The sequence below is a fragment of the Symphodus melops genome (assembly GCF_947650265.1).
Source record: "Symphodus melops genome assembly, chromosome: 17".
In the NCBI taxonomy this organism is placed as follows: domain Eukaryota; kingdom Metazoa; phylum Chordata; class Actinopteri; order Labriformes; family Labridae; genus Symphodus; species Symphodus melops.
In genome coordinates this window covers 2,813,359-2,837,679 of record NC_136707.1, presented here as the reverse complement: position 1 = coordinate 2,837,679, position 24,321 = coordinate 2,813,359, and the positions used below count along the sequence as shown (strand labels likewise).

The window sequence follows — 24,321 nt, the reverse complement described above, 5'->3', positions numbered from 1 at the left end:
ATAGAAAGCTATAGTAGATAGAAAAGTATTTTCATCGTTACACTTCATACCAGTGTCGGCGCTATGGGGGGGCATTCGCCGGCCGTGCCCCCCCTAGCGGTTACCCAGGCCTCCCCAAGCACATCACCTCATGATTTGTGATCTTGTTTTACGCCAGGAAACCCCAAATACTTAATTTATCTCCAAGTATCAAAGGCAGTATATATAGTCCCTACCTTGACATTGTCTTCTCAATCACGGTGGATAAAAATAACTAAAAAATCAATATGATTTTATGTTCATTCACAGCTGTCAAATGTCGCATTAGATTGTGTTTTGCATGACTAGCTCACTATTCACTCAAAATTGACGCCAATTTTACAAAGAGATTGATGTTTTCTCCATCAAGTCTGGTTTTGCTTATGATGTCATCAAACGTCCACCAATTACAGGTGCCAATCACTAGCTAGCGCCAGTCCACAGGCTCGATGTGCACAATAGCCTAGTTGATGAAGAGTGAAGTTGAAGGTCCAAGGAGGTGGAAATGCACAGCCTATGAATCGTGTGTTATTATATGGGGGTTAGGCTTTAATGGCCACTGTAGTGTTAACACTAAAATGACCTACTGATCAAACAAATCCCTCAAGACTCTGAGCAGATCAGGATTTGCGCCAAACACGTTGTCTGTCGATGACATGTACGTGTGGTCCTTAGTCCATGCATACTGCTGGTTCAGGTACTCGCTCTGCCCTTCCAGTGTTCTTTCAGAGGATCTACCCAGGCAGGCTCCGAGGTGGAGAGTAGCTTCGTATGGAAAGATAAAGAGCACCAGGGACAGGGCCAGAGTGACAACATAGAACGGGATTGTGAATGGTAACGTGTACGGAAGGTAGATTCGGTTCATCCCAGGCTGACCAAATCTTTCTTGCAGATCCACCACGCCGTTCCATGCTCGGTCTTCTGATTTCAGAGGTGCAACGATGATGTTTGGGATGAACCCTGCTCCAGCATTCTTCATTGAGTTCCAGTATGGTGGCAGTTTAGTGGGCAAATGGTTATAAGAATTTCCACAATGACATCCTGCTGCACAGCCGAAGGCCCTGTGATGAGGTTGTATGCTTCCTCGAATGATACCAAACACCACTTTAGAATCAATGAGACAGTTCCAGGGAGAATACAGGATCACATCCTCGATTGTGGACAGAGGGAGCAGAGTGCTGGCTGTCATCAGGGGATCTTTAATTGATCCATGTGCTACGAAGATGATGTCGATTTTCTCTCGGTTTGTCTTCTTCTTTTTCTTATCCAACATTTGCTTTATAAAATAAAACAGGTCCACGAGTTTGAAGAAGATCTCAGTGTTATAATTCTCGTTTAGCCAATTCAAGATGGCTTGATCTTGACAATATCGTTTAACTATCTCGATGAAGTCCAACTTTTGCTGAGGACTCCTGTTGCTGTTTTCAATGCAGCTCTTCAGCACTTCAAACTCCTTAAACATTTTTCTGTTGGAGGAAATGGAGAACAGGGTCATCTTAATCACATTTTTCCAAAAAATAAAAAAACATTGTCTTTCTTGGAACTTTTTGGGGAGGGGAGAACTTCTGCCAGTCACTCTAAGAGGATTTGTAATGTGTTACACTAAAACTCAAAACATCCAGACCTGCGCTACAACTTTTAAAAAAACCTGCTGCAAAATGAGACTTTTTTTGGTCCATGAAATCCAGGAGGACTGAAAACGTATATTTTAGTGAGCCACATCTATCTCTATACAAACTTACTGCAGTTGCTGCACCTATGGTCTCTTCCTAAACATGCTCCTTGTAAACACTTTGTAAGAGTCTATGTGGAGAATTTCATACTTGATCTCATCCAGCTGCTTCCTCAGAGTGCGGCTGATCTTTTCAAGGTCGTTAGCTGTATCTCTCAGTGATTGGCTCGCTTCAGTCACATGGTTCTTCTCAATCAGGGATTTCCATTGGTTGATTGCCTCAGGAAGCTCAAATGCGATTCCAATCACTCCCCCAACAGCCTGACAATGAAAACATGGTTCATTTTTAACAAAACAAACCAGAATATGAATTAAATGTGATTTATATTGAGCATGATTTACTTAAATTCCTTTTTGGGTGTAGTTAATTAATCTTACCATGGCCCCTCCTTTAAGGGCTGTTTTAAGTCCAGTTTTAGAGACTTCTGTGAACAGTTTTTGACCTCCTTTGGCAAAAAGAAATTGAAATTCCTTCCCACCAGCCTTTAGTGTGAAAAAAGATAAAATACCGGCGAGTCCGAACATCAGTTCTGGGAGGAATACTTTCTGGTTACGCCCCATGTTGCCTGCTCCTGAATTAAAAAAGACATTGGGCCGTTTGAGTATTTGCTTGATGAAATGATGAGACACTCCACTTCGTCTGGCCATGGCTCCTAAGATTTCAGTCATGACGCGATGGTCCAGGTCATCAGGGTCTGTAAAGGAGCCAGCCTGCTGCATCTCTTCCTTCAGTTTCTGGAACAGGTTCTGGATTTTTTGGGTAATTTCATTACTCTTACTTTCTATCTTCTGTGCATCTTTCATGGTGTCGCTTGACAAGAGGTGCTCAGTGAGTTTAGTAATCAGAGTTATGCCAAGACCTACGCCTGTATAAACTCCTCCTGCTATACCTAACAGTGGAGCAGCTGCACCACCGGTGAACAGAGTGGCCACTCCAGCTCCGATAAAACATGCAGCTCCAACCACTCCCAATGTACTGCCGTAAGCTTCGCCGACATTACATTTCGCTCTGAGGGACTCAAGCTCCTGGGCCAGCTTCCTCAGCTTCCCTGCACACTGTTCTCTCTGCTCGATCCAGGAGAACATTTGCTCCAGCAGCTGGTCTGCAGTGGACATGGTGGAGGTCTCTGCGTCCGGCGGATCTTACAAATAGAAAATCTGAAAGAAGAAAGTCAGAGGAGGAATAAAAACACACTTAAACTCTTCTATTCCGAAACCATCCAACAACAATTTCTGTGGTTGGATTTAAAGAGGACATATACAACTTTTTTTTTCACCTTTTCAAACAGTCCCCCTGTGGTCTAAATGAAACTTCTGTGCTGTACTTTGGTCCAAATATAAAATGAATCAGGCACCAGAGAAGGTTTGTGACCCTGTATAAACCAGCTCTCTCAGAACACTCCGTTTTGGTGTGTGTCTCTTTAAATGTAATGACCCCGCCCCCTGAGTTGACATCGTAGACATCACTCCTCTGTAGAGACAATAAAAATGTTGGACCTGTGCTAAAGTTTTGTTCTAGGCTGGAGGTGGAGATACCAGAGGAGGGGAGGGGATTTTCTTACCACAATCCAACTTGTGATGTCACAAACTGAGGACATGTGAAACGGAGCATTTTTCTCTATGTGGTAAGACTTCTGCAGACCACAAACAAAGGACTGGGTGGATTTATTTCACATTTTGTGGGTTGATAGACACTCAGGTTACCCAAATAGATGTTCAAAAACAGTGTAAAAGCAGATTTTTCATAACATGTCCCTTTTAAAAGCAGACTTTGGGACATTCGGTTCATTTCATTTAGATAATAAACATTAATGGGCCCAGCTCTGTGAATAATCATGGAATAGTTGACGATCAAAGTATAAATGCTGCTTCCTGATCATAACAAGGGCACCCTCAGAGTCCGGAGCCTTACTCTTTGTTAAACAAGTTCCAGTTATATTTTTGTCCTTTTTGCCGGTTATCTGATAACACACTCAACTGAAGCAGGAGTCTCACAGGTTATGTATTACTCCCTGGCAGGCTTCCAGATTCAAATATTTCTGCCTTCTACTAACAAGTCCGCCCTGTTCTGGTTACAGAAGACATAACAGACATTAGAGCTTGCTTTTTTTTAGACACACAAACTATGCATGCCTGTTGAACTTTACACTGAAGTTTAAACACATTGATATGAAGATTCTTTTGTTTAACAAGTAGAGAAATGGGAAAGTAAAATTACGAGCAGTCTGCCGAGTCATTTTGCACTGAAGATATATTCAACTTCTGTGATTTTTCATGAAGACCTTATATATGTTTACACACGTTTAGTTACATGAAGAAAAAAATAACAGAGAAAGCATATTCATGTTATTTCATGTTTGGCATGCAGTCACTTAAAAGTAGAAGAAACATTTATTCATTACGTTAAACAGATTCAGAAGTTTATAAAAAGTAAGATCTACACTTTCTTAAAATGTTAAAAAGTCTACTTTAAGCTCTATATATTTAAATGCACTTTATGACGATGTTCTAGTGAATCATAAGCTTTTTTATTCCTACAGAGACTTGACAGCATGACAAGCAAAGATTGAAAAAGGAACTCGTTTCTTACCTGTTGAGTGAAGTCCAGACAGAATCTGAGGCTAAACTCTCGATGAGCTGTTTAAATAACGGCCAAACCGAAAGTAAATTTCAGCCTCTGAATGATGTTTTTGTCTGACTGCTGAACTGCAGCTCTGTTTGTAAGACATGTGACTTCCTGTAAGCAGGAGCTACTTTCTCCAACCATGGTGAGGCGTAGTTTCCCCTTATCTATCGGTGCAGGCTGCGATCTGTCCCTGAAGGTTGCTGTAACGTCTAACAGTTTGGTGTTTGCTTACAGTGAGTTCAGTCAGTGTTATAAACAATATGAGAAGAGTGTTATGCTGTGCAGGTGCCCTAAGTAACCTACTATCAGATATTATGTGATGTGTGTGTGCTTCATCAAGCAAAGGTCCAACAAATTTCAGCTTTTAGCACAACTAAGAAAATGATCACGTTTTTATTTACTCATGCCTGGATTGTTGTTTTCTTTGTGAGTCTCAGTTACATAGATGAAGCCAGTTGTCACATTTTATTGGTATTCAAAAAAATAAAGAGGTTTAAAACAGATGTGTAACTCACTGAGCTGTGCGTTTGCAACTTTTCCTTTTGACAGAGATTTACAAGTCTCAGTAAAACAAAGAATTCATACTGGAAATGATCTTATAAAGAACATTTATGACTGATTATATCTGATTGTGAATACATTATAGCGGGTCAAATCCATTTTTTTCATGTTGGGCCTACATCTGTATTTTGGTTGTCTCAAACGCTTCATGTTTCTAGAATCTGGAAATCACAAGCTGAAAAGGTCTCAGACATAAATGTAATAAATATTCACCTGTTATTAGAAATGACGACAGTTAAACACATTTCACGTAGAGTCATCTCCTCGGGGAGAGTTAGATCTTCAAAAAGTCGTAACAACCTGAAGTGAAGTGTCATTGATTTGTAGATCTACAGATTCTTCAACCAGATCAAAACTTGGCTTCACATCTTCAAGGTTTTTCTGTAAGGACAAAGAACTTGGACTATTGAAACCTTCTGAGTAATAAAGTGTTGCAGGCTTTAAGTTGAAAGGGAGAATCATTTATTCAAATTCAAGCATCAGTGCATTTGAATGGTACGGCTGCTCGATTATGTCAAAAATCGTCATCACGATTCTTCTGATCATGATTATTAAACACGATTACTTGGCATCACGTTACCACTCTGAACACTGTGAAAAACAAAACAACACATGAAGATAATATACATATAAAGGTAGTTTAAATATGAGGTAGTGGTGACAAACTCTTGAAAGCAAAATTTAACAAACATTTACCACACATGACGAACCCTGAAGACAAAACGTGCACCGCACGGCGTGCACCAGCGTTATCAATTCATCTCGATTGTCTTGTTTTTATGATTGTGGGAAATCATAATATAAATAGTCAAAGACAAGTAGAGCGTGGTGTTCTGAGTTGGAGGTATGTGGTTGTCTAGACTTTTTTTTTACAAGGCTCATTATTTACTCGCTAAAGTGCTGTAATTCACAATATTGTTTAAATCTGAATTATGGACATTTTCAAACAGATTTAAAAAAACATACCAGAGCACATCTCAAATATAGAAAAAGGAAACTGTGGATTATTTTGAAATGTATGTTTTTAACCTTTGTGCATTATATTGTGTTTATGGTGCTTCTTAAAGGCAGGGTTGGATTTTTTTGATAATTTTGAAAGGCGCATTCCCTCAGCGCTGCGTCTACACCCTTCCTTAATTCCTTTTTTAAACAAAGACACAGAAATTATTATTTTTTTAAAAACAGAACTAAATGAAACATTTTCACATATCCACATGTTTCAAAATAAAGTGATCAGTAAGCTTTCATCTTCATCACCAGCTTCATGTTTTCAGTCAGCAGCTTCTCTTTCACTGAAAGAAAGAAATCAAAAGTCAGAAGTTTTCATTGCTTATCCCCACATCCCCACCTCTATAATCAACATTGTTTTTGTCTCCCAAGTAAACTGTAAAAACCGCTCACCATGCAGCTGTGCTTAAGGGCAAAGGTCACACCTTTCCCTGCTCTCTCCTGAGAGCCACTGCTGCTTCCGCTGACCGAGCTCTTCCTCATGATACCTGTAAGAAACGTCATTCATGTTATCATTCTCTTGTACTGCTTGGTTGATTTGAGTAGGCAGCAGTTTGTCCTCCAACCTGCGGGGGGCAGCACGTCCAGTCTCTGCAGGCTGTTTTTACGTGAAGGATGGTAGTTTCCGGTCTTCGAGAGGCGACGTTGACGGTGATTCAAAATGGCAGATGGCGGGACGATGCCAGGAGGTGGAACTTTACCCATCCTTCGGTACAAGTCCTCAATCTCTCGCTTCTGATTGGCCTGCAGGTTATTCACCTCTGTCAGGTGTCTTGGATTAGAGTGAAAGGTTAAAAAAGGTGTTTAGGGGGATTCAAGGTGTTTCATCGCTTTTTTCTTAAACTTCTAAAAGGAAGAACTTTCCTTGAAAGCTAATATCAACAGATGCAATTGTACAAACTTCATCTCATCAATCCACCAATCACCTGTCACGTAGCTGCTGCAGCTCCACCCACATGTCCTCATTCTCGCTATCTGATTCGTCAGAGCTGATGTCGGGTGCAGAGCGACTCCACGCTTGGCCAAAGCTGTTGCTGCTCATCCCCGGGCTACCAGCCGTCCACTCCAACAGGCCGGCACTCAACTTCTGTCCTCCTCTCCTCTTCCTCTCCTCTTCCTCCTTTTCTCTCCTGCTCCCACCCTCCCCCGGCTCTGCAGGGTTTTCATGGGACCACAGATGTCGAGGTGGTGCGACTGTCACGGTGTTGAAGATGCTTTCTGATTCACTCTCCTCCTCTGTGCTGCTCGCTGAGCTTTCTGAGCTTTCTGATTGGTCCGGCCTGGAGGGAGGCGGGGAGTGTGCAGTAGGTGTAGCATGGCTAAGGGGGCGGGTTTCCTGATGACTGACAGCGGGAGCGTCTTTAGAGGGTGCCACCTGGAAACGGCCGACGGTGAAGATAGATTTCTTCACTGAAACAAAAACAGAAGAAAAGTTTTCAGAGCTGAAGAGAAAGAGATGTCGTAGTTTGTCCTGCGGGTGGCGCTGTGAGGGAAATCAAAGATGTAATCTGAAGCGAGGTGGCAGGTTTGCTTCTTGCGTGCTGCATTTCTGAAATCCACATCAAGAATTATTAATGGAAACATGAAACAACTCAAATGCCTGCATACAACATACAAACTCTGCACTTGACTTGTATGTGGCACCTTTTTCTGAGAGATGGCTCTATAATTGAAAGGTCAGAGTCATTGCAGACAGATTCCCTGTCTTCATTTAGAAACGTTCTCTTTTCTTGTATTTGCAGTGCTTTATGCAGTTGTACTTCTTAATCTCAACTCAGTACAGCGCAGAGGAAAAACACGGCGTCCACCTCCTCTCTCTGGAGGAAGAACCGCTGTTTAGTGACGGATGAAAGTGAAAGAAAGTTTGTCTTACCCTCCTGAATGGGTGACAGTCTAGGTGACGAGGAGATAAGGGAGGATGCCTGAAGGAAATACAAAAAAAACACAGGATATACATGAGCAACATTTTCAAAAAACGCTGAAACACAACAGGGAGAGTAAACACATTAAATAAAAACATTACGACAGATTTTAAAGAAAATGGAAACAAAAATATTAAATTGCTAAAAGTTGTTCTTAATGCTTCATCAGGACTGCCTTTGGTTTAACAGAAGCTCACCTGTTGCTGCTCTATCTCTGTATGAGGGCTGACTGGAGTCCGAGCATGTTGCACTCCCATCTGGCTGTAAGGGGCGGAGGCTTTCTCAGGAGTGACAGGACTGTAGGACAACTGGGAGCGGATAGGTACTGGGGAGGGGGCGTGGCTTGGCGGATTGAGTTTAGGACTCAGTATTGGAGACATGGGCGGAGTGAGGACATTTAGGGGGGAAGGGTAGGAGGGTGATAAAGGATGGGTCTTGGGGTCGAACCCTTGATTCGGGGTCCCAGGAGGGGGAATGATGGAATGGGCCATGCTCATCGCTAGTGAGAGCACGTTGGCCAGAGAGAAGATAGGCTGGTCTGGAGGGGGCCACTGAGGAGGAGCAGGAGGAACTGAGGACGTGAAGAGGGAAGGGTTACTGTGGACTCGGGGGGCGCCAGGGGAGGTGTTCGGGGATGAGAAGGTGTAAGGGGAGTACGGGGGAGATGGGAGGTGGTATGTAGGAAGAGGGGAGGCTAGAGGAGGGACAGAGTCTGCAGGGGGGTAATGAAGGAGGAGAGGAGGAGACTGATGGGAGGAAGCTGGAGAGAAAGCGGAAACTGTCAACAAATATTTCATCTACATAAAAATATCAACGTCAGACATCAGTATGAGATTTAATTATCTCAACATGTGTTTCTGAAAATAGAGGATTCACCTTTCCAATTAAAAAAAATGTGGAACCTTAATCAAAATTATGGTTTTTAATTATAACTGTTTAAATGCTTTATTAATTGATATTTTACTGTTAATAAATGTGGTTTGTTGTCTTGTGAAACGAGCAAAACTAAGGAGAAAATTGATGGTTGTTATTCCCTTTTTAATCTTGGAGGTCTGTTCGCTAACGCATCCTCAATCTACCATCAACACAAGTGTTTCTGTGTACCTGAAGAGGAGTGGAAGGACTGTGACCTCTGGGGTCCGACGCTGGCTGTGGCCTCGTTTGAGTTTGTGTAGACGTTGTCTGACTTCAAGGGGGAGGAGTCAACCTCTGCAGTATCTGAAAGAAGACACATCGATCATTCAGCCTGTCTGAGGAGGATAAGGTTTACTTTTAGAGATGCATGGGCGAATATATCGATGTTTAATGTTTTTTAAACCGATCATTTATTTTTCATTATAGTCTATTTAACCTTTACTTATCCAGGTTCGTCCCATTGAGATCAACTTTCTCTTTTTCAAGGGAGAACTGGATCTTCACCAGAGAGACCTTTCGTGACTTATATTTTCAGTTTGTTTGTTTCTTGTTTGTGATTTTTTAAATAAGCTATAAGATTTGATTTATCAGATGTGTTGCTCGTTGTCCCGACCTCATTTTTTTGCTTCTTTCTTACCTGGTAGTGAAGATGAGGATGGAGTTCTTGAGAGGCTATTGGCCACTGCCATAGACTGAAAAAAAGGATGAAAATCAACAACTATGGTGGTTGAATAATCCTTGATTTTTTCTTAATCTTAGCCAATATAATATCAGTTATGCTATCATTTATCTCTCTAATAAAGCCCCCCCCAAAAAAGAAACATTAGTAGCATGATCTTCACTTGTTTCAAAGAAAACACACACACGTACAGCTGTCTCTTCAGGCAGTGTGGAGGCCGACAGCTGAGATGGCGAGTCTCTGTCGTCTTGCTGCTGTTGAATGATCAAAGACTCCGCCCTGTTTATGATGTCATACATGCGGAAAATAAACCCTTGTCGTTCTGATGGCAGAATGAAGTCTCTGTGGATCTGAGGAAAGAAATGAAAAACTGATAACACAATCCAACATCAAGTAAAAAAGTCATCTTTCATTTAACAACATATATGTCTCTGTTTTAATGTCATTATTCCACAAAGACGCTCTGCTGTGGTTGCAACAAGACACCATGGTTCCTGCCTCTGCGTCAGGACGTGATGTTCACAAAGATGAAACCCACAGCTCATTTAGATTTGGATGTAATCAATGCTGCGCTCTGATTGGCTGTCGGAGCTCACCATCACAGAGGCGATGTCCTCTGGATTGTCTCCGTCCAGGTCAAACTTATATGTCACCATCTTACTGTCGTGAGTCTGAAGCTGACACTCAACCACACGTTCCTGCAATTCGGAAACCTAAACACACACACACACACACACACACACACACACACACACACACAAGGTGTTTTAAACGATACTTCTTGAGTTTTGTTTACCACATATACTTAGATTTAATGAAGACTTTTGGCTCAAGTGTTCACCCCTGTGATTTTCAGACGAGTCCTCGCTCTCCTCTTGAACTGCTTTGCCTCTGAGCTCGCGTCCTTGGTGCCCATGTCTGATTGGCCGTCATTGCCGTCACTGAAGCCTGAGGTAACGTCAGAGGCATAGCTACAAAGAAACAAAATCATAAAAAAAACACTTTGATTTGAAGTAACAGAAACAAGTTGGAACTCTTGAATGAAGACGTTGGATCTAATTTATGATTTATAGGTTGTGTGTGTTTGTGTGTTACCTGTCAACTGGTGAGGAAAAGCCAGACACTGATTCAGACTGGGGTCTTCTGGCTTTCTGGGACACAGCGATGCTCTTTTTGGGGGGGGAAACAGGAAATCACAGAGATAATCTTCATGATGCAAAAAACGTTTTCCAGGAAAATGTCAAAGCTGATCGTTCTGAAGCGCTCTCTCTTGTGTCAGTACCTTTTATCTCCTCAAGAGGGAGACAAAGGTCATGAAAATACTGCTGTAACTTTCTAAAACATTTTATTAGGAAATGAACTAAAGTAATACATATTAGATCATTCCTTAAGAAAGATATTTAAGATGCATTTTCCTAGAAACAGAAACTATTGTTAAGCATTGCTAATTCCAAATCCACCAGACTCCATTGTCAAAAAATGTTTTTTTCCTGACAGGCAAAATCAGCTTCATTTTCCCAATCCTGTTTGTATTAAAGGAAATGACAGCTGCAGAACACTCTGCTCATAAAAGGTTGCCCATCATTCTGCCCTCTGCTCACCCTGGGAAAACGCAGAACAGGAAGTGGTGGAGGTTTTGAATGAGCCCGATAGCCAAGGAGAGGGGCCTTGGGCCGAGGGATCGCCGGAGCCACAGGGGACGGCGGAGTGGGGACGGACAAGATGGCGGCGGGGTTGGTAACATGTTGGGCCGGGGGCTCAACCTTCCCTGGTACAGCTGAGGGGCTGAAGTGGCTTTCTATTTCACCGTCCTCTGCCACGTCAACCAATGGGAGAAATAGAAATATATTTCAAAATTAGATTATTTTAAAAAGGCAACGTCAATAACTTTAGCTGTATAACACATAGAAGAGGTTATATGGTTGTGAGATTATAAGAGATTATATCCTGACTCATAGCGGAGGAGAGTGTGGAGTGCTTGGTGGTCTTGTCATCCTCCTCTCCGTCTGCCTTGCTTGAGACACTGCTGATCCCAGAATCCACGGGGCTGCTTGATGATGATGTCATAGTGACAGAGGGCGGGGCTTGCATCCAGGCAGGGGTGAGGCCTGACACAGCTGCTGAGTCCTGCTGGATTTTGCAGATGTTTTAACCTCTTGACTTTTCTCTCTCGTCTGATTAAGCACTTCGTAAATAAAATGTAAAAAGTACTTAATACTTCAGTTACTATATGAGTGTTTTTCCTCAGACACACCTGATTGGATGCCTCTCTAGTCGGACTGCTTATGGCACCTGCAGTTTCCTGATGGGGCAGCGCCGGTTGTTTGGGGGCGGAGTCAGACCCCTCCTCCATTACAGCTTCCTTCTGGCTGTTCAGAGTTTCGTCCAGTAACTGGCGTTTCTTCTCTCGCTGACGCTTAATGGCCGTCACTCGGTGTCTGATCGCCTTTGCCACCAGCTTGTAGTCCGCCTCACACAGAAACCCAAGCACCACCTGTGAGGCAGACAGCGAGATAAGTTGGCCCTCAAGGTGACGTCATCACGTGATCATGTCGTTAACGTAACGCATTGCAGGTACCATCTCCTGGGCCACCTCCTCGGGGACGTCTTTGTAGAGCTCGAACAAGAACTCGATGGCGTTGTTGTCTTTGTATTTCCCTTGCAGCTTCTTGTTTTGGTCCATCCTGAGCCAGAGTTTAAGCGCTGCCTTCGTCCCGTCGTCCTCCTCGGCCAGATCCACATGGACCCCGGACAGCTCCAGGAAGAACCGGTGATCCAGCAGGTCCTGAATTGTGAACCTGCAGGATTAAACGATGATAACAAAAGCAGCTCAGAAGTGAGGTTTCTTTAACACTCACAGGAGGACATTTTCATGAACCTTAAAAGAGGAAAAGGATGCTGAAATAACCTCAGGAATGAAGTTTTGTAAAATGTCTGAATCCAGACTTCGTCAGGTCTGTCTGCAAAACTATGTCGGGAAACTCTGACTACACAGTTAACTCATTAATCTACTAATTTGAATCAAACTGGTCTTGACCTCCTGTCATTCAACAAAACTGTCCAATCAGTGAGTTCTGTTTCCAGCTTGATGATGTCAGCTGATTTTTTAAATTTTTTTATCTTCATGTGAAATACTACGCAGTGATTGGTCCCGTTACCTCTCACTGCTGTCGGTTCGAATGCACCCTTCGATGATCTCCTTCAGCTCAGGCACGCTCACTTTGGAGAAACTTTCTGGTTTGGTTCCCTGAGAGACAAACTCAGTCACGCAAAAGGTAAAAAGGCAGGAAGGGGAAATCCCTCAGATGGGCGGAGCCTTACGCTGGAAACTTTGCGGTAGATCTGGGCGGCATTCAGACATTCAGAGTACGGATACTCGGACGTCGCCATCTCCAGGATGCACATGCCAAAGGCGTAAACGTCGACGGCCTCGTCATACTTCTCCTCATACATCTCTGGAGCCATAAACTCTGGCGTTCCTGAATGCATCACCAGAGCCAACATGAAGTAAACAACAACGGCTAAACATCCGATGTTTGAACATCAGCACCTCTTCTTACGCCACGTTCTTACCGATGACGCTTTTGGCGAACGAGGCCTTCTTAAGCGTGGCGAGTCCCAGGTCTCCAATCTTGACGGAGGCAGACGGACCAGTGATGAAGATGTTGTCACACTTGAGGTCTCGGTGCAGGATTGGTGGGCTTCGTGTGTGCAGAAAATGCAGCCCCTTCAGGATCTGAAAGCTCCACCGCTGGAGCAGCTTCAGCTTCATCTGCCTGAACCGACGCAGGTACCTGGGATCAGTTTAAAGACGACAAACACACCTGATCAGAGAGGCAACTTTGCAACTCTGAGTAAACTCTTTTTTTTTTGCTTTGTGGAGAAAGGAACAGGAGCTGGGAACAGGAGCTCAGAGGAAAACCGTTTATCAGGGAGTTGATGGGTTAGGCTAGTGAAGCAGTACACAACTAATTGTAAAGGCAAACTATCTGTACTGAATCCTTTTTGGCCAACCAGAACAACAGATCAAGTCCAGGTCTAATTTAGCAGTTTCTTCTTTGAACTCACGTCTTGAGGGTCCCGGACGTCATGAGCTCCGTCACCAGGATGGTGCATTTATAGCCCTGGAGTGGGGCCTTCCAGGAGTCGAAGAATCGGACGATGTTGGGATGCTGCAGAGCTTTGAGCATCTCCACCTCCTCATTGAACCTCTGACGCTCTGCCTTGTTCAGACGATGAGTCTGAGGATATAAAGGTTATGAACAATTAATTAACTGTGCTGATACTTAAGGAACACAGAAAACACCTGCAGTAAGAACAAAGCTGAGCCCTCACAAATTCTGAATCTGCTGACATGACAAAACACAAACCGGCAAGCATGACGCGCAATCAGATAAAACACATTCGTCACTCGATTTTAACCAAAATATGAATAGATAAATACATTAAAAGATCAAAAATAAGAATATAACCATTATATGTTTCAATGTAAAGATCAATTTAAAATAGTTCTTTATAAAAAATAAATGTAAATAAAATAAAGTAAAAAAGATATGAACGAATAAAAAGCTCTGTCATCTTGAAATCCTTCGGTGATTTCCAAACTGCAGTTTTAGGAATGTAAACACAAAGTGGTGACAACTTCCCAGAGAACGACCTTTGACCTCATTCATCGTGTGTCTCCATTTGTGTCTAATGCATGTGTGCGCTGCTATCAACATCAACCAGCAGCCGAGTGTCAAATCAGATAGTGTGTACACTACGCCAAACTGCTGAGTCACTTGTAAAACATTTTATCACACACACACACACACACACACACACACACACACACACACACACACTCATTTGAGATTAAATAAATGTGTGCTCATTAAAATAAAACCATAACAATAGCAAGGACTGATGTGATGACATCACAACGGTCAGGTCGTAGCAGAGAGCTTCTGCTGCAGAGTCATCAGGACTGAAAATATTGTAAACAACTTATTATGCATTACTTTTCACGAATAAACAAACAGCCTCTTCACTAATCAACAAATAAACTGATGATCAGCAAATTCACAAGTTCGTTCAAATAGACGAGTCAGCAGTAAAGGTGAGGCACACCGTAGCGTTACCTGCTCATGTGTGTGTTAAACATTTCCCCAAGAAGAGTAAGAAATATTTCAACCAACATTTCCTCATTCTGAGCCAATCAGATCTCACAGTCAGCATCCAGCATAACTACTGTATAATGTCAGAAATACTACATGAACTCAGATAACCCACTCAAACACACACACACACACACACACACACACACACACACACACACACACACACACACACACACACACACACACACAGTACGGTGGTGCTGTGGGGAAGTCCCGCTGTTAGCATCTGGCACGTTCGTCTGTAACTATCATTTGAGGAGCTTGTTTAAAAGTTATACAACTGAGGAAGCAACTTCTTGATATTCAGTGAAAAAAAAAACTTCACGTTTACAACTGAGTTTCAAGAGTAAGCAACCTTACCTACTAACTAATTACACCAACAGCCAAACTAGGCCTAACGCGCACTTACCCTGAACCAACACCGAACCTCCACTGACATTTACCTGAACTATTAAGGGGTCGTTCCAATGTAGTTTGGGATTAGTTTAAGGTTTAGTTTAGGTTCACTTTGAATGTAGTTAAGGGGTAGGTCATGTACCTGAACTATTACATCTGCTCAACAAAGCTTAACTACATCTGCTCTACACCTAGACTTCAACTCAACTACGTCTGAACTACCTGTTAACTACAACCAAACTGAACCTAAATGTAACCAGAATGAACATTAAACTACCGCCTAAAGTGAACCTTAATGTACACCAAACTACACCTTACCAACTACATCTTAATTTGTATTACTATGAACCTCATTAGCTTTATATTAAATAGTTTTTGTGTCATACATTTGAAGCTCTTGGCGAGCACTTGGGTACAAGACTTTCCTTTCTATCCTGACGTATCTTATCTTGTTGTCAGTATGTATCGTTTGTGTGTGTGTGTGTGTGTGTGTGTGTGTGTTTATGTGTGTTTGTGTGTCACCTGCAGCTCACACCAGGCCACCTCCACCGTGGTCTCAGTGTCAAGTCCTCTGTAAACCGTCTTGAACGATCCTCGCCCGATCTCGATGTTGAACTTGAGGAATCGTCCATCAGGGGACGATGCCACCGCCTGCGTCTCTGCCTCATCGTGCTCCTCCTCCTCCTCACGTTGCCCCAGTAACAGCCTGTTTGAGTCGGACAGCGTGGCTGCTACCTCTTCCTCTGAGTCCGAGCTCTCATCCTCATTGGATGGATAGTTTGCGATAGCGTCTGATTGGATGGTGGGGTCATCCATTGAGTATGTCAAAGTAACTGGAGAGAGTGGAGGAAGACTAGACTGATCCTCCTCCTCCTCCTCTTCTTCTTCTTCAGGTCTTTTTTCAATGTTGTCGACAGTGCCAGGCAGCATCGTGCTCAGCCTGTGCTCCTCCTCCTCCCCCTCCTCAGTGCTCCATCTGTACTGTGGTTCTGGATCAAACCCTTGATGGTGATAAAGGAGTGATACAAACTGCTGAGAAGCCACCAGAAGAACATTTAATGTGTGGGCTGACTTTGCCTTTTAGTTAATATCATCTATTTTTATGTTTTTTTCTTTCATATATTCAGAAAAAAAGTCTAGAAATTGTTTAAAAAGTACAAAACTGAACTGCTTGGTTTGTTTGGTTCTGTTATATAAAATTTTTTTATATTGAATAACATTTTCCAGTAAATCGCTGTAATTATGCTATTCTTTTTGACCGCACTTGTACATGTGTACAACCTGTTTATATTTTAACTGGGTACTATTCAATATTCAATAATGTAAAAAAACAAGCTATCAATCTTAAAAAATATATTATACTTTTATAACCAGAGGTTCAATAACATTGTTATTGAACACAAGAAAACGTTTTGGTTGTTAAAATATTCATGTTCATATAAAGTTAATACAACTCTATCATCAGAAACATTAACCTGCAGATTTATACTGTTTGAAAATCTCCTCCATGTTAACTTGTTGAACACATTAACTTTTTAAACAGTTTTAAATGATATCATATGTGAGTAAAAATCATGATTGATGATGATAATTAATTTTTGTTCAACGTGTACTCACTGCAGATGAGGGACCTTTAATCAAACTGATTTGAAAAACTGGAACCAGTAAAACCAGCAGCAGAACCGAAGGGGATCCATCCAGTCCAAATACAGACAGACAGTCTGCAGAGAGTCTGGATCTCTGTGAAGTTTGTCAGAAGGGACAAGACAACATTTCCTCAGCTCTTCTGTACTTTAAAAGCCACAAAGAAGAAAATACAATCCTCTTCATGATGGTAATAAACATGTAAGCACAGGCTGGACGTGTATGAGCTCTATCAGCAGAGAGCAGACTGCACGAGCTGCAGTAAGCTCCACCCCCCTGTCACCTGTCACCTGTCTGATAAGAAACACTCCGGAAACACGTCACGATGTCATAAAGATAATTAGGATTATTAATGAAATATCATATATTTTATTTTTTGTTCATTTACTTGTAGATTTTCTTTTTCTTCTGAACTATAATCTACAAATTACCTCCAACTTTTATCTGTTAGCCTATTCTGTTTTTCCTTTTTTCTTTCGACACAATCAAAATCCCATGTTTTCAAAAACTTCCATTATGAAATAATAGGCTCCGTGTTTTTTTACCAAATTGAAATTCTATTTTTGATTAGGTTACATTATTTAGCTCTGACGTTTGAAAATACATAATATGCACCTCTAAAGTAAATTAATATACCACTTCAATTTACTTTCTTCTGTAAAAATTGGAACATATGTGTAACCAGAATTGGGTTGAACTTTTTTATGTACATGTTTTTTTTTTAAATTAAAATCATTATTTGCATTTACATATTTTTTTTTGTTTGCTTAAAAGTATAGAAAATAAATAATAATCACACAATCCATGTTTAAAATAGAATGAATCGATGCGCCTGTGTTTGAGTAACTCTGCCTGACATGTTGATTCTGCAATCATCTAGTACTGTCTGAAATATCCCACAATCCTCTGCGCTTCAAAATAGTTGCCAGTCATTGTTGGAGTGATCAGACTGAAGAAAACTGAGGTCACTGCAGGTTTTTTAATCGAGTTTCTGGGCTGAAGGAGTATTTTGTTTTGTCCTTACTCTGGACTGTTTGTCTTCCAGACATCATGAAAGAAACAGCGGCCAAGCGGCGGGACAAGGCGGGAGGCCGAGACCGGGACTCCAAAGCCGAGAAGCCGAAAGAGCCGGGCCCGGAGCCGCAGGACGTGGAGATGCCGGAGGAAGAGGGGGCTAGCACGGCCAAGCAGCCCAAAGAACTGGACAGCCTGACTCTGGACGGTAACACTGGAACCCAGAACATGTTTTTAAAAATCTTAGAGAGTCCGGAACCAAAGCGGTTCGACTGTCAGAACTTTAATTTAAAGATAACGTCCGGCTAACCTGTTAGCATGCACGGCTAACAAACACCATGATGAAGCGAGATGACAAAATCAGATCAGAGTTAGAAAGTATTTTATAAAAAAATAAGTTTTTACAGCTGCTGTTGTATACAAAAGAAACAATAATAAATAAATAAAGGTTGAGTAAACATTAAACATACCAAAGCGCACAGTATCTAAAGAAATAACAAGATGTGTACAAAGCACAGTTAGCTGAAGATATGAACAATAAAACTACAGATCTACTTAATGTGCAGGGTTGAACAGTGTAGATCTGTTTGCAGATTGTAAAGTTGATGTAAACATTTTACAATAAACACGTTTCGACTTGACAATGCAGCAAGATAATGTGCTGATTTGAGATGTGATGAATGTAAACAAACAAAACAAACATTATAAACAGAGTTTGCTTGCTGCATTGGAAGCTATTTTTGTTTTTGCTCATAATACGCATTCAGGCCGTGTTATTTGTGTGTGAATGTGACTCCAATCGGGAGACTGCAGGGATTTCACTCCACCTTTTAAGTTGCACTAGAACACATGGCAAAGACTACAGCTGATGTTCTGTGAATGCATGACACAGTATTGGTCTGTTGTTATGATACCAGAAGAACATTTATACAACATGTTGTAGCTTCAGAGACACACTGCAAAAGCTAAGGCGGTGACGCGCTCACCGACAGTCCGACGGCTGACAGTGTGTCAGGGTCTTTAGCCCAAACCTTGGCAGACGTGACGCCAAAAGGTTCAAAAAATTACAAGTATCCTCAGCCAATCAAATATGGTTGTTTACTTTAAGTGTGTAGAGCTGTAGAAGTGACGCTTAAATGTCTAAAATTAATAATTAGCTTCTGTGTCTTTCTGTGGTCACTTACTTGTGGTCTTGTGTTCTTCTATTTCTCCTCTTCCTCCCTGATCTCCTCCGCCTCCTCTTTTCTCCTCTTCACTTCGTCTCTTCCTCAGACATTAAGGAGCACGTGAAGCAGATCGAGAAGGCGGTGTCGGGGAAGGAGCCCCGCTTTGTGCTTCGCGCTCTGAGAGCGTTGCCGTCCACTAGCCGTCGTCTGAACACCAACGTTCTCCATAAAGCCTTCTTTGGCTTCTTCACCAACAACACCACCACCAGAGACTTCCTGCTCAGCTTCTTGGAGGAGGTGAGAAAACACCTTGAAAACATCATTTAATATTGATCACCTGTCGAAACATCTCAGACTGAAATGTGCTCATCACAGGAGATGTTTTCCAAACTTCTTCTATCGACTGTTGTTGATTTAATGAATACATTTATATCTGTGCATGTCTTGTTTTTTTTTTGTCCGTCAGCCCATGGAGATGGCGGATGGAGACGTCCAGTTCCGTCCCAGGACGGGTAAAGCTGCAGCACTGCCCCTGCTGCCAGAGGTGGAGGCTTACCTGCAGCTGCTGCTGGTGGTTCACCTGACGAGCAACAAGAGATACACCGAGGTCTGCCTTCTGCCCAGCTGTCTTTAATCTGGCTTTTAACACAAACCCTGCGTGATGCTAAGAACCTTTCCTGATGATGATGATGGTGATGGTGATGAACGTGCTGCTCCGTTTCAGGCTCAGAAAGTATCAGACGACCTGCTGCAGAAGATCGGCTCGAAGAACCGCAGAGCTCTGGACCTGGTCGCTGCCAAGTGTTACTATTACCACGCCCGTGTGTACGAGTTCCTCAACCAGTTCGACACCATGCGCAGGTACACACACACACACACACACACACGCATGTTCTTAGACAGTGACACACACCGAGGCCTCATGGAGAGCTGCAGCATCCTCTGAATTAAACATTTCACCATCACATGTTAGTCATCTTCATTCTTCTTTTTCTCTGCTAAGATTATCACTGACGCTCTCTCTTTGTGTCTCTTTAGTTTCCTCCACACTCGTTTGCGTACGGCGACTCTTCGTCACGACGCTGACGGTCAGGCCGTCCTCCTGAACCTGCTGCTCAGGAACTACCTGCACTTCAACCTGTACGACCAGGCCGAGAAACTGGTGTCCAAGTCCGTGTTCCCTGAACTTGCCAACAACAACGAGTGGGCCCGATACCTTTACTACACAGGTGAGACTGTTACCTGTCGTACACGGGCGCATCCTGTGTGTTAACCTGAGTGCTAACCTGTAGGTCATGTGACCCCTGCAGGTCGTATTAAGGCGATCCAGTTGGAGTACTCCGAGGCTCGCAGGACTCTGACAAACGCTCTGAGGAAAGCTCCCCAACACACCGCTGTGGGCTTCAAGCAGACGGTCAGTTCCACACCTGGAAACACTGCGAACACATTTTAATACACCGCGCTCCAAACTGTAAACGCAAAGTTTCACAACCTTCTGTTGTGCACTGGTCTCACATGGAGATGCAGGATCGTTTGTTTCCAGCTGTCAGTCAGTGCGTTGTGTTTGGATTTATTAGTTGCTGATAGTTGTCAACATTTCAGATCTGTGTTTTTAAATGATGCAGGATCTACTTTATTTTTTTGAAACTGAAAGTACTAAAAAATGCTCGATGTGAGCACACATGGAGGTGAGGTGTGTTTGAGGTCCACTGAGTGATAACAGATGTGTTGAACATCTGTCTGTGTGTCTGCAGGTTCATAAGCTGCTGATCGTGGTCGAGCTGCTGTTGGGAGAGATTCCTGACAGACTTCAGTTCAGACAGCCGTCACTCAAGAGGTCACTGATGCCTTACTTCCTGCTGACACAGGGTCAGTCACACACACGCGCACACAATTTGATTCTTTTTCAGCCGTACAAGTATTTTTACGTGTATGTACTTTTAATTTATTAAACTATCAAATATTTTATAAATATTAATCCAGAATTTGAGAATGTTATTTCCAACTATTTGAATCTCCAAAAAAAATAAAAAAAATTTAAAATATTTATCAGATAAAACCAGGATGTATAGAGTTACTCGTTAGACTTTTTGAACATTTTTTACGTCACAAATAATTTGTTATAATGTGTGTGTGTTTGTATACTGTGTGTGTGTGTGTGTGTGTGTGTGTGTGTATACTGTGTGCAGCTGTGAGAACGGGTAACCTGGCCAAGTTTAACCAGGTGTTGGAGCAGTTTGGGGAGAAGTTTCAAACAGACGGGACGTACACACTCATTATCCGCCTGAGACACAACGTCATCAAGACCGGTGAGCCAATCACAGCCCACGACACCTGTGACATCACCTGATCCTCGAGTGTGCGTTTGAAACTTAAACCTCTATTCATGGTCTCTGAGCGCTGCGTGTGTGTTTGTGTGCAGGTGTGCGTATGATCAGTCTGTCGTACTCGCGGATCTCTCTGGCCGACATCGCTACGAAGCTGCAGCTCGACAGTCCAGAGGACGCAGAGTTCATCGTCGCCAAGGTAACCAGGAAGTGCTCATGCTGAGTTTCTTAATCTGGACCTGCTCTCACTGCAGAGCGACGATCAGTCACAAATATGTTTTAGGCCGACGGGTGGGTCCTTGTGTGACGTGTGTGTGTGTGTCCGTGTCCATCAGGCGATCCGTGACGGAGTGATCGAGGCAAGCATCAATCATGAGAAAGGTTTTGTCCAATCAAAAGAGACGATGGACATCTACGGCACCAGAGAGCCTCAGTTAGCTTTTCACCAGAGGATCTCCTTCTGTCTGGACATCCACAACATGTCTGTTAAGGTAAAACACACACCTGTGACACACACACCTGAAGGATTTGATATCATGTCAGTGAAGTTAAACAGATGATGATTGGAAAGGTAAATTAAAGTTCTTAATAAATTTCAGGAAATGTTAATAAAAGTTTAAACTGTTTACAACCCTGAGTCAACATTTTAAGATTTCAAACACATTCATGTTCAAAGTTTTTAAATAGGCCCAGAAGAGATGATGAAGTATTCCTCAAATAGGTTTGACATTTAAAGAGTAAAGGTAATGTGATTCTCCATAGCATGTATAGAAATATCCAAAGTGGGAAGGACTTTATGACACCTGTTGTGCTGTATATAATGGCTCCACACGTTGTCTATCTTTCAGCCTGCACAGAGTCTCAGTGTTGTCTGTTAGAGCAGAACCACGGCCGTGATATGCTGCGCTAATATTATCCAGTCTGTTGATAGATTCAGCTTTAGGGACATTTCTATTATTCAACCCATCAATGTGCATGAACTGACTGTTATGATGTTTGGTTCTGTTTTAGATAAATCTTTTAAAACGCCTTTAGAGGGAGAAAATCTCAAACGTTCAATAAATCTTTTGTTAGATTCATAATTGTCCTGAGTCAGCGTGTTTATGTCGCAGTAATTTATTTCAACCCTCAAAAGTTTGACTTGTTTTTGTGCTTTTTAAGTTTTTTTTTCTATTCTGACATTTCTGGACTCGTAGTGTATTGATGTTAGCTTAGTGTAAAACATTTGAAGATGCTCAAAGCTATGATGTCACAGTAAGCAAAAGTTTATTAAGTGGTTCTCTGAATGACTGTTTCTGTTGTCTAAGAGCTTATAAGTGTGCACACATGAATAGTGGATGCTTTTCATAACCATCCGCTCTGTGCGTCTCCTGCAGGCCATGAGGTTTCCTCCCAAAGCTTACAACAAAGACCTGGAGTCAGCAGAGGTAACGCATGCACACCTGTAACACATGCACACCTGTAACACACAGCGTTACTTTACAACATTCATACAACATCCTACTCAGCTCTAACACGTCGGTGTTTCTGTGTCTGTGGTGCGTTCAGGAGCGTAGGGAACGAGAGCAGCAGGATCTGGAGTTTGCTAAAGAAATGGCTGAAGACGATGACGACAGTTTCCCGTGAGACTCTGGGCCGACTTCCTGTGCAGACAGGAAGTGTGTCTGTGTGTCTGCACGCTGATATTAAACAGTTATTAGCAACAATCCCCTTCTCCCCTCGCTTCTTTCTCTCTGCTGTGTATTCCCGCTGTAACTTCTTCTCTCTGCAGCTGCTGTTTGTTGTTTCTCTCACTCGAATAAAACACACATTGGTTTTGTTTACATGGTGTTGTCTGTGGTTTTCTGGGTAATGTAGTTGAACTTGCATGTTCACTTAAAAAAAAAAAAGAGTGCATTCTTTTATAAATCATTTCAATAGTTACACCTTAAGTCACCATTTCATTAAGGCACGTCCTGATTCTGAACAGAAACGCCTTATCTGGAGCCCAAGTGAAGTATCTTTAAAAACGTGAAATCGCTGCGTCACCTTTAAACTGACTTTGAATTTGTGTTTATATAAAATGAGGTCAGCTTCAAAATTCCAGATTTACACAAGTTGCAAACAATGGAGCAGCTGTGGGTTAGTGGAGTCTGTCGCCTCTCAGTCGGAAAGTCGGGTTTGATCAGAGCTCATGTCTGATGGATCCTTCTGCAAGACGCTTAACCCCAAATTTCTCCTTCAGCCTCCACCGTTTAAAGCTGAACCTGAAAAACTTGTTTTCAGCCTCCTTCACCTCATTTCAAAACATTCACCTCAAAATACTGAGGGACAAAATAGGAGAACATATTTTTATGAAGGAAAAAAAAAACCCTGGCCTGCTGAAATAATTTTTTCCAGTTCTTTGGAAAATGATCTGTGTTGAAAGGAAATAAAAAATAAATCCACAAATGGAAAAAAAAAGAAACACATTTTGGATGTGAACATCCAAGAAACGGGAAATGATGCAAGCTGGAGCTGGCGCGCGTTTTTATTGAGAATACCTGAAATAAATAGAATAAATCAGAACTGTTCATCCAGTTCCTTGTAGCCTCTTGAGGCGAAGCTCTTCCAGCTGTGATCTCAGACTCATTTCATCATCCTCAAAGGAGATCCTCTGAGTCAGCTCCACAAGGCAAACTGCTCACTTCACTTCTACTTTAGCCTCCAGATGAGTTCATCAGAATCTTACACAAATTTCATGTAAAAGTGTCATGTACTATTTAACTTAACAAATATGACTGACATTTCCTGGTACAGTATGACACACTCAGGGAGGGTAAATCAAATCCTTTAGTAATGTTGAACAGATAGGATTTCGTGTCTAATTGCCAACATTTCAACACCTTGTTGTGAAGAAGACATCCACGTTATAATCTGAAGAAATATTTTACAACACTGGTAACATCCCACTAACTTCTTTCAATGGATTTTAGTTTCTGATAAATAGCAGTAAAACAAATATTATTAAGATTAGTAACTATTGTCAGGTCCCTATATTTATATAATAGAGCCTTTACAAACTCGTGAACATTAGGCCTATATCAGCATTTAAGCTTTAAACTGTGAGCGTAACATCTGGAAAATGGCTGTCTATGAATTAGGTCCAGAAATGTGTAAACCATCAAAAAAGATT

The 24,321-nt window shown here is 42.2% G+C and overlaps 3 protein-coding genes across 4 annotated transcripts; 1 reads left to right on the top strand and 2 right to left on the bottom strand.

Moving 5' to 3' along the window:
• Nucleotides 1–511: 511 nt before the first annotated feature.
• LOC306837877 (uncharacterized protein) lies at nt 512–4,365 on the bottom strand. The gene is made up of 4 exons (XM_079365735.1): nt 4,341–4,365; nt 2,129–2,908; nt 1,842–2,011; nt 512–1,484 (listed from the first exon to the last, which is right to left on the bottom strand). Exons 2-4 carry the CDS (start codon nt 2,864–2,866, stop codon nt 602–604), a joined length of 1,791 nt encoding a protein of 596 aa, XP_079221861.1. The 5' UTR covers nt 2,867–2,908; nt 4,341–4,365; the 3' UTR covers nt 512–601.
• Nucleotides 4,366–5,376: 1,011 nt separating this feature from the next.
• LOC306837866 (serine/threonine-protein kinase WNK4-like) lies at nt 5,377–16,883 on the bottom strand. Of its 2 annotated transcripts, none has more exons than XM_079365714.1 (22): nt 16,634–16,883; nt 15,539–16,017; nt 13,530–13,702; nt 13,035–13,255; nt 12,783–12,940; nt 12,620–12,708; nt 12,040–12,259; nt 11,716–11,955; nt 11,414–11,591; nt 11,063–11,274; nt 10,557–10,630; nt 10,303–10,432; nt 10,058–10,174; nt 9,653–9,811; nt 9,420–9,474; nt 8,972–9,085; nt 8,065–8,627; nt 7,819–7,867; nt 6,872–7,355; nt 6,512–6,717; nt 6,339–6,433; nt 5,377–6,229 (listed from the first exon to the last, which is right to left on the bottom strand). In XM_079365714.1, the coding sequence occupies exons 2-22, from the start codon at nt 15,944–15,946 to the stop codon at nt 6,227–6,229; spliced, it is 3,948 nt and encodes a 1,315-aa protein (XP_079221840.1). In that variant the 5' UTR covers nt 15,947–16,017; nt 16,634–16,883; the 3' UTR covers nt 5,377–6,226. The 2 variants fall into 2 exon arrangements, with proteins under 2 accessions (XP_079221840.1, XP_079221841.1); XM_079365715.1 differs by having other exon boundaries at nt 11,414–11,588.
• Nucleotides 16,884–17,515: 632 nt separating this feature from the next.
• psmd3 (proteasome 26S subunit, non-ATPase 3) lies at nt 17,516–22,990 on the top strand. The gene is made up of 13 exons (XM_079365737.1): nt 17,516–17,624; nt 17,706–17,882; nt 18,947–19,137; nt 19,307–19,447; nt 19,565–19,701; nt 19,879–20,069; nt 20,151–20,254; nt 20,595–20,709; nt 21,030–21,149; nt 21,263–21,366; nt 21,503–21,658; nt 22,544–22,594; nt 22,716–22,990. The coding sequence occupies exons 2-13, from the start codon at nt 17,711–17,713 to the stop codon at nt 22,791–22,793; spliced, it is 1,560 nt and encodes a 519-aa protein (XP_079221863.1). The 5' UTR covers nt 17,516–17,624; nt 17,706–17,710; the 3' UTR covers nt 22,794–22,990.
• The last annotated feature ends 1,331 nt before the right edge of the window (nt 22,991–24,321 follow it).

What these genes read in the sequence shown, in the direction of transcription:
- LOC306837877 (XM_079365735.1), bottom strand. Translation starts at nt 2,866, where the DNA reads ATGTCCACTGCAGACCAGCTGCTGGAGCAAATGTTCTCCTGGATCGAG. An exon ending in CCCTTAAAGGAGGGGCCATG is followed by an intron (nt 2,012 to 2,128) that starts GTAAGATTAATT and finishes TTTCATTGTCAG; the next exon opens with GCTGTTGGGGGAGTGATTGG. An exon ending in AAGCAGCTGGATGAGATCAA is followed by an intron (nt 1,485 to 1,841) that starts GTATGAAATTCT and finishes TTCCTCCAACAG; the next exon opens with AAAAATGTTTAAGGAGTTTG.
- LOC306837866 (XM_079365714.1), bottom strand. Translation starts at nt 15,946, where the DNA reads ATGCTGCCTGGCACTGTCGACAACATTGAAAAAAGACCTGAAGAAGAA. An exon ending in TGGCCTGGTGTGAGCTGCAG is followed by an intron (nt 13,703 to 15,538) that starts GTGACACACAAA and finishes TTATATCCTCAG; the next exon opens with ACTCATCGTCTGAACAAGGC. An exon ending in AGGACATCGCCTCTGTGATG is followed by an intron (nt 9,812 to 10,057) that starts GTGAGCTCCGAC and finishes TTCTTTCCTCAG; the next exon opens with ATCCACAGAGACTTCATTCT.
- psmd3 (XM_079365737.1), top strand. Translation starts at nt 17,711, where the DNA reads ATGAAAGAAACAGCGGCCAAGCGGCGGGACAAGGCGGGAGGCCGAGAC. An exon ending in GGACAGCCTGACTCTGGACG is followed by an intron (nt 17,883 to 18,946) that starts GTAACACTGGAA and finishes TCTCTTCCTCAG; the next exon opens with ACATTAAGGAGCACGTGAAG. An exon ending in CTGTGGGCTTCAAGCAGACG is followed by an intron (nt 20,255 to 20,594) that starts GTCAGTTCCACA and finishes GTGTGTCTGCAG; the next exon opens with GTTCATAAGCTGCTGATCGT.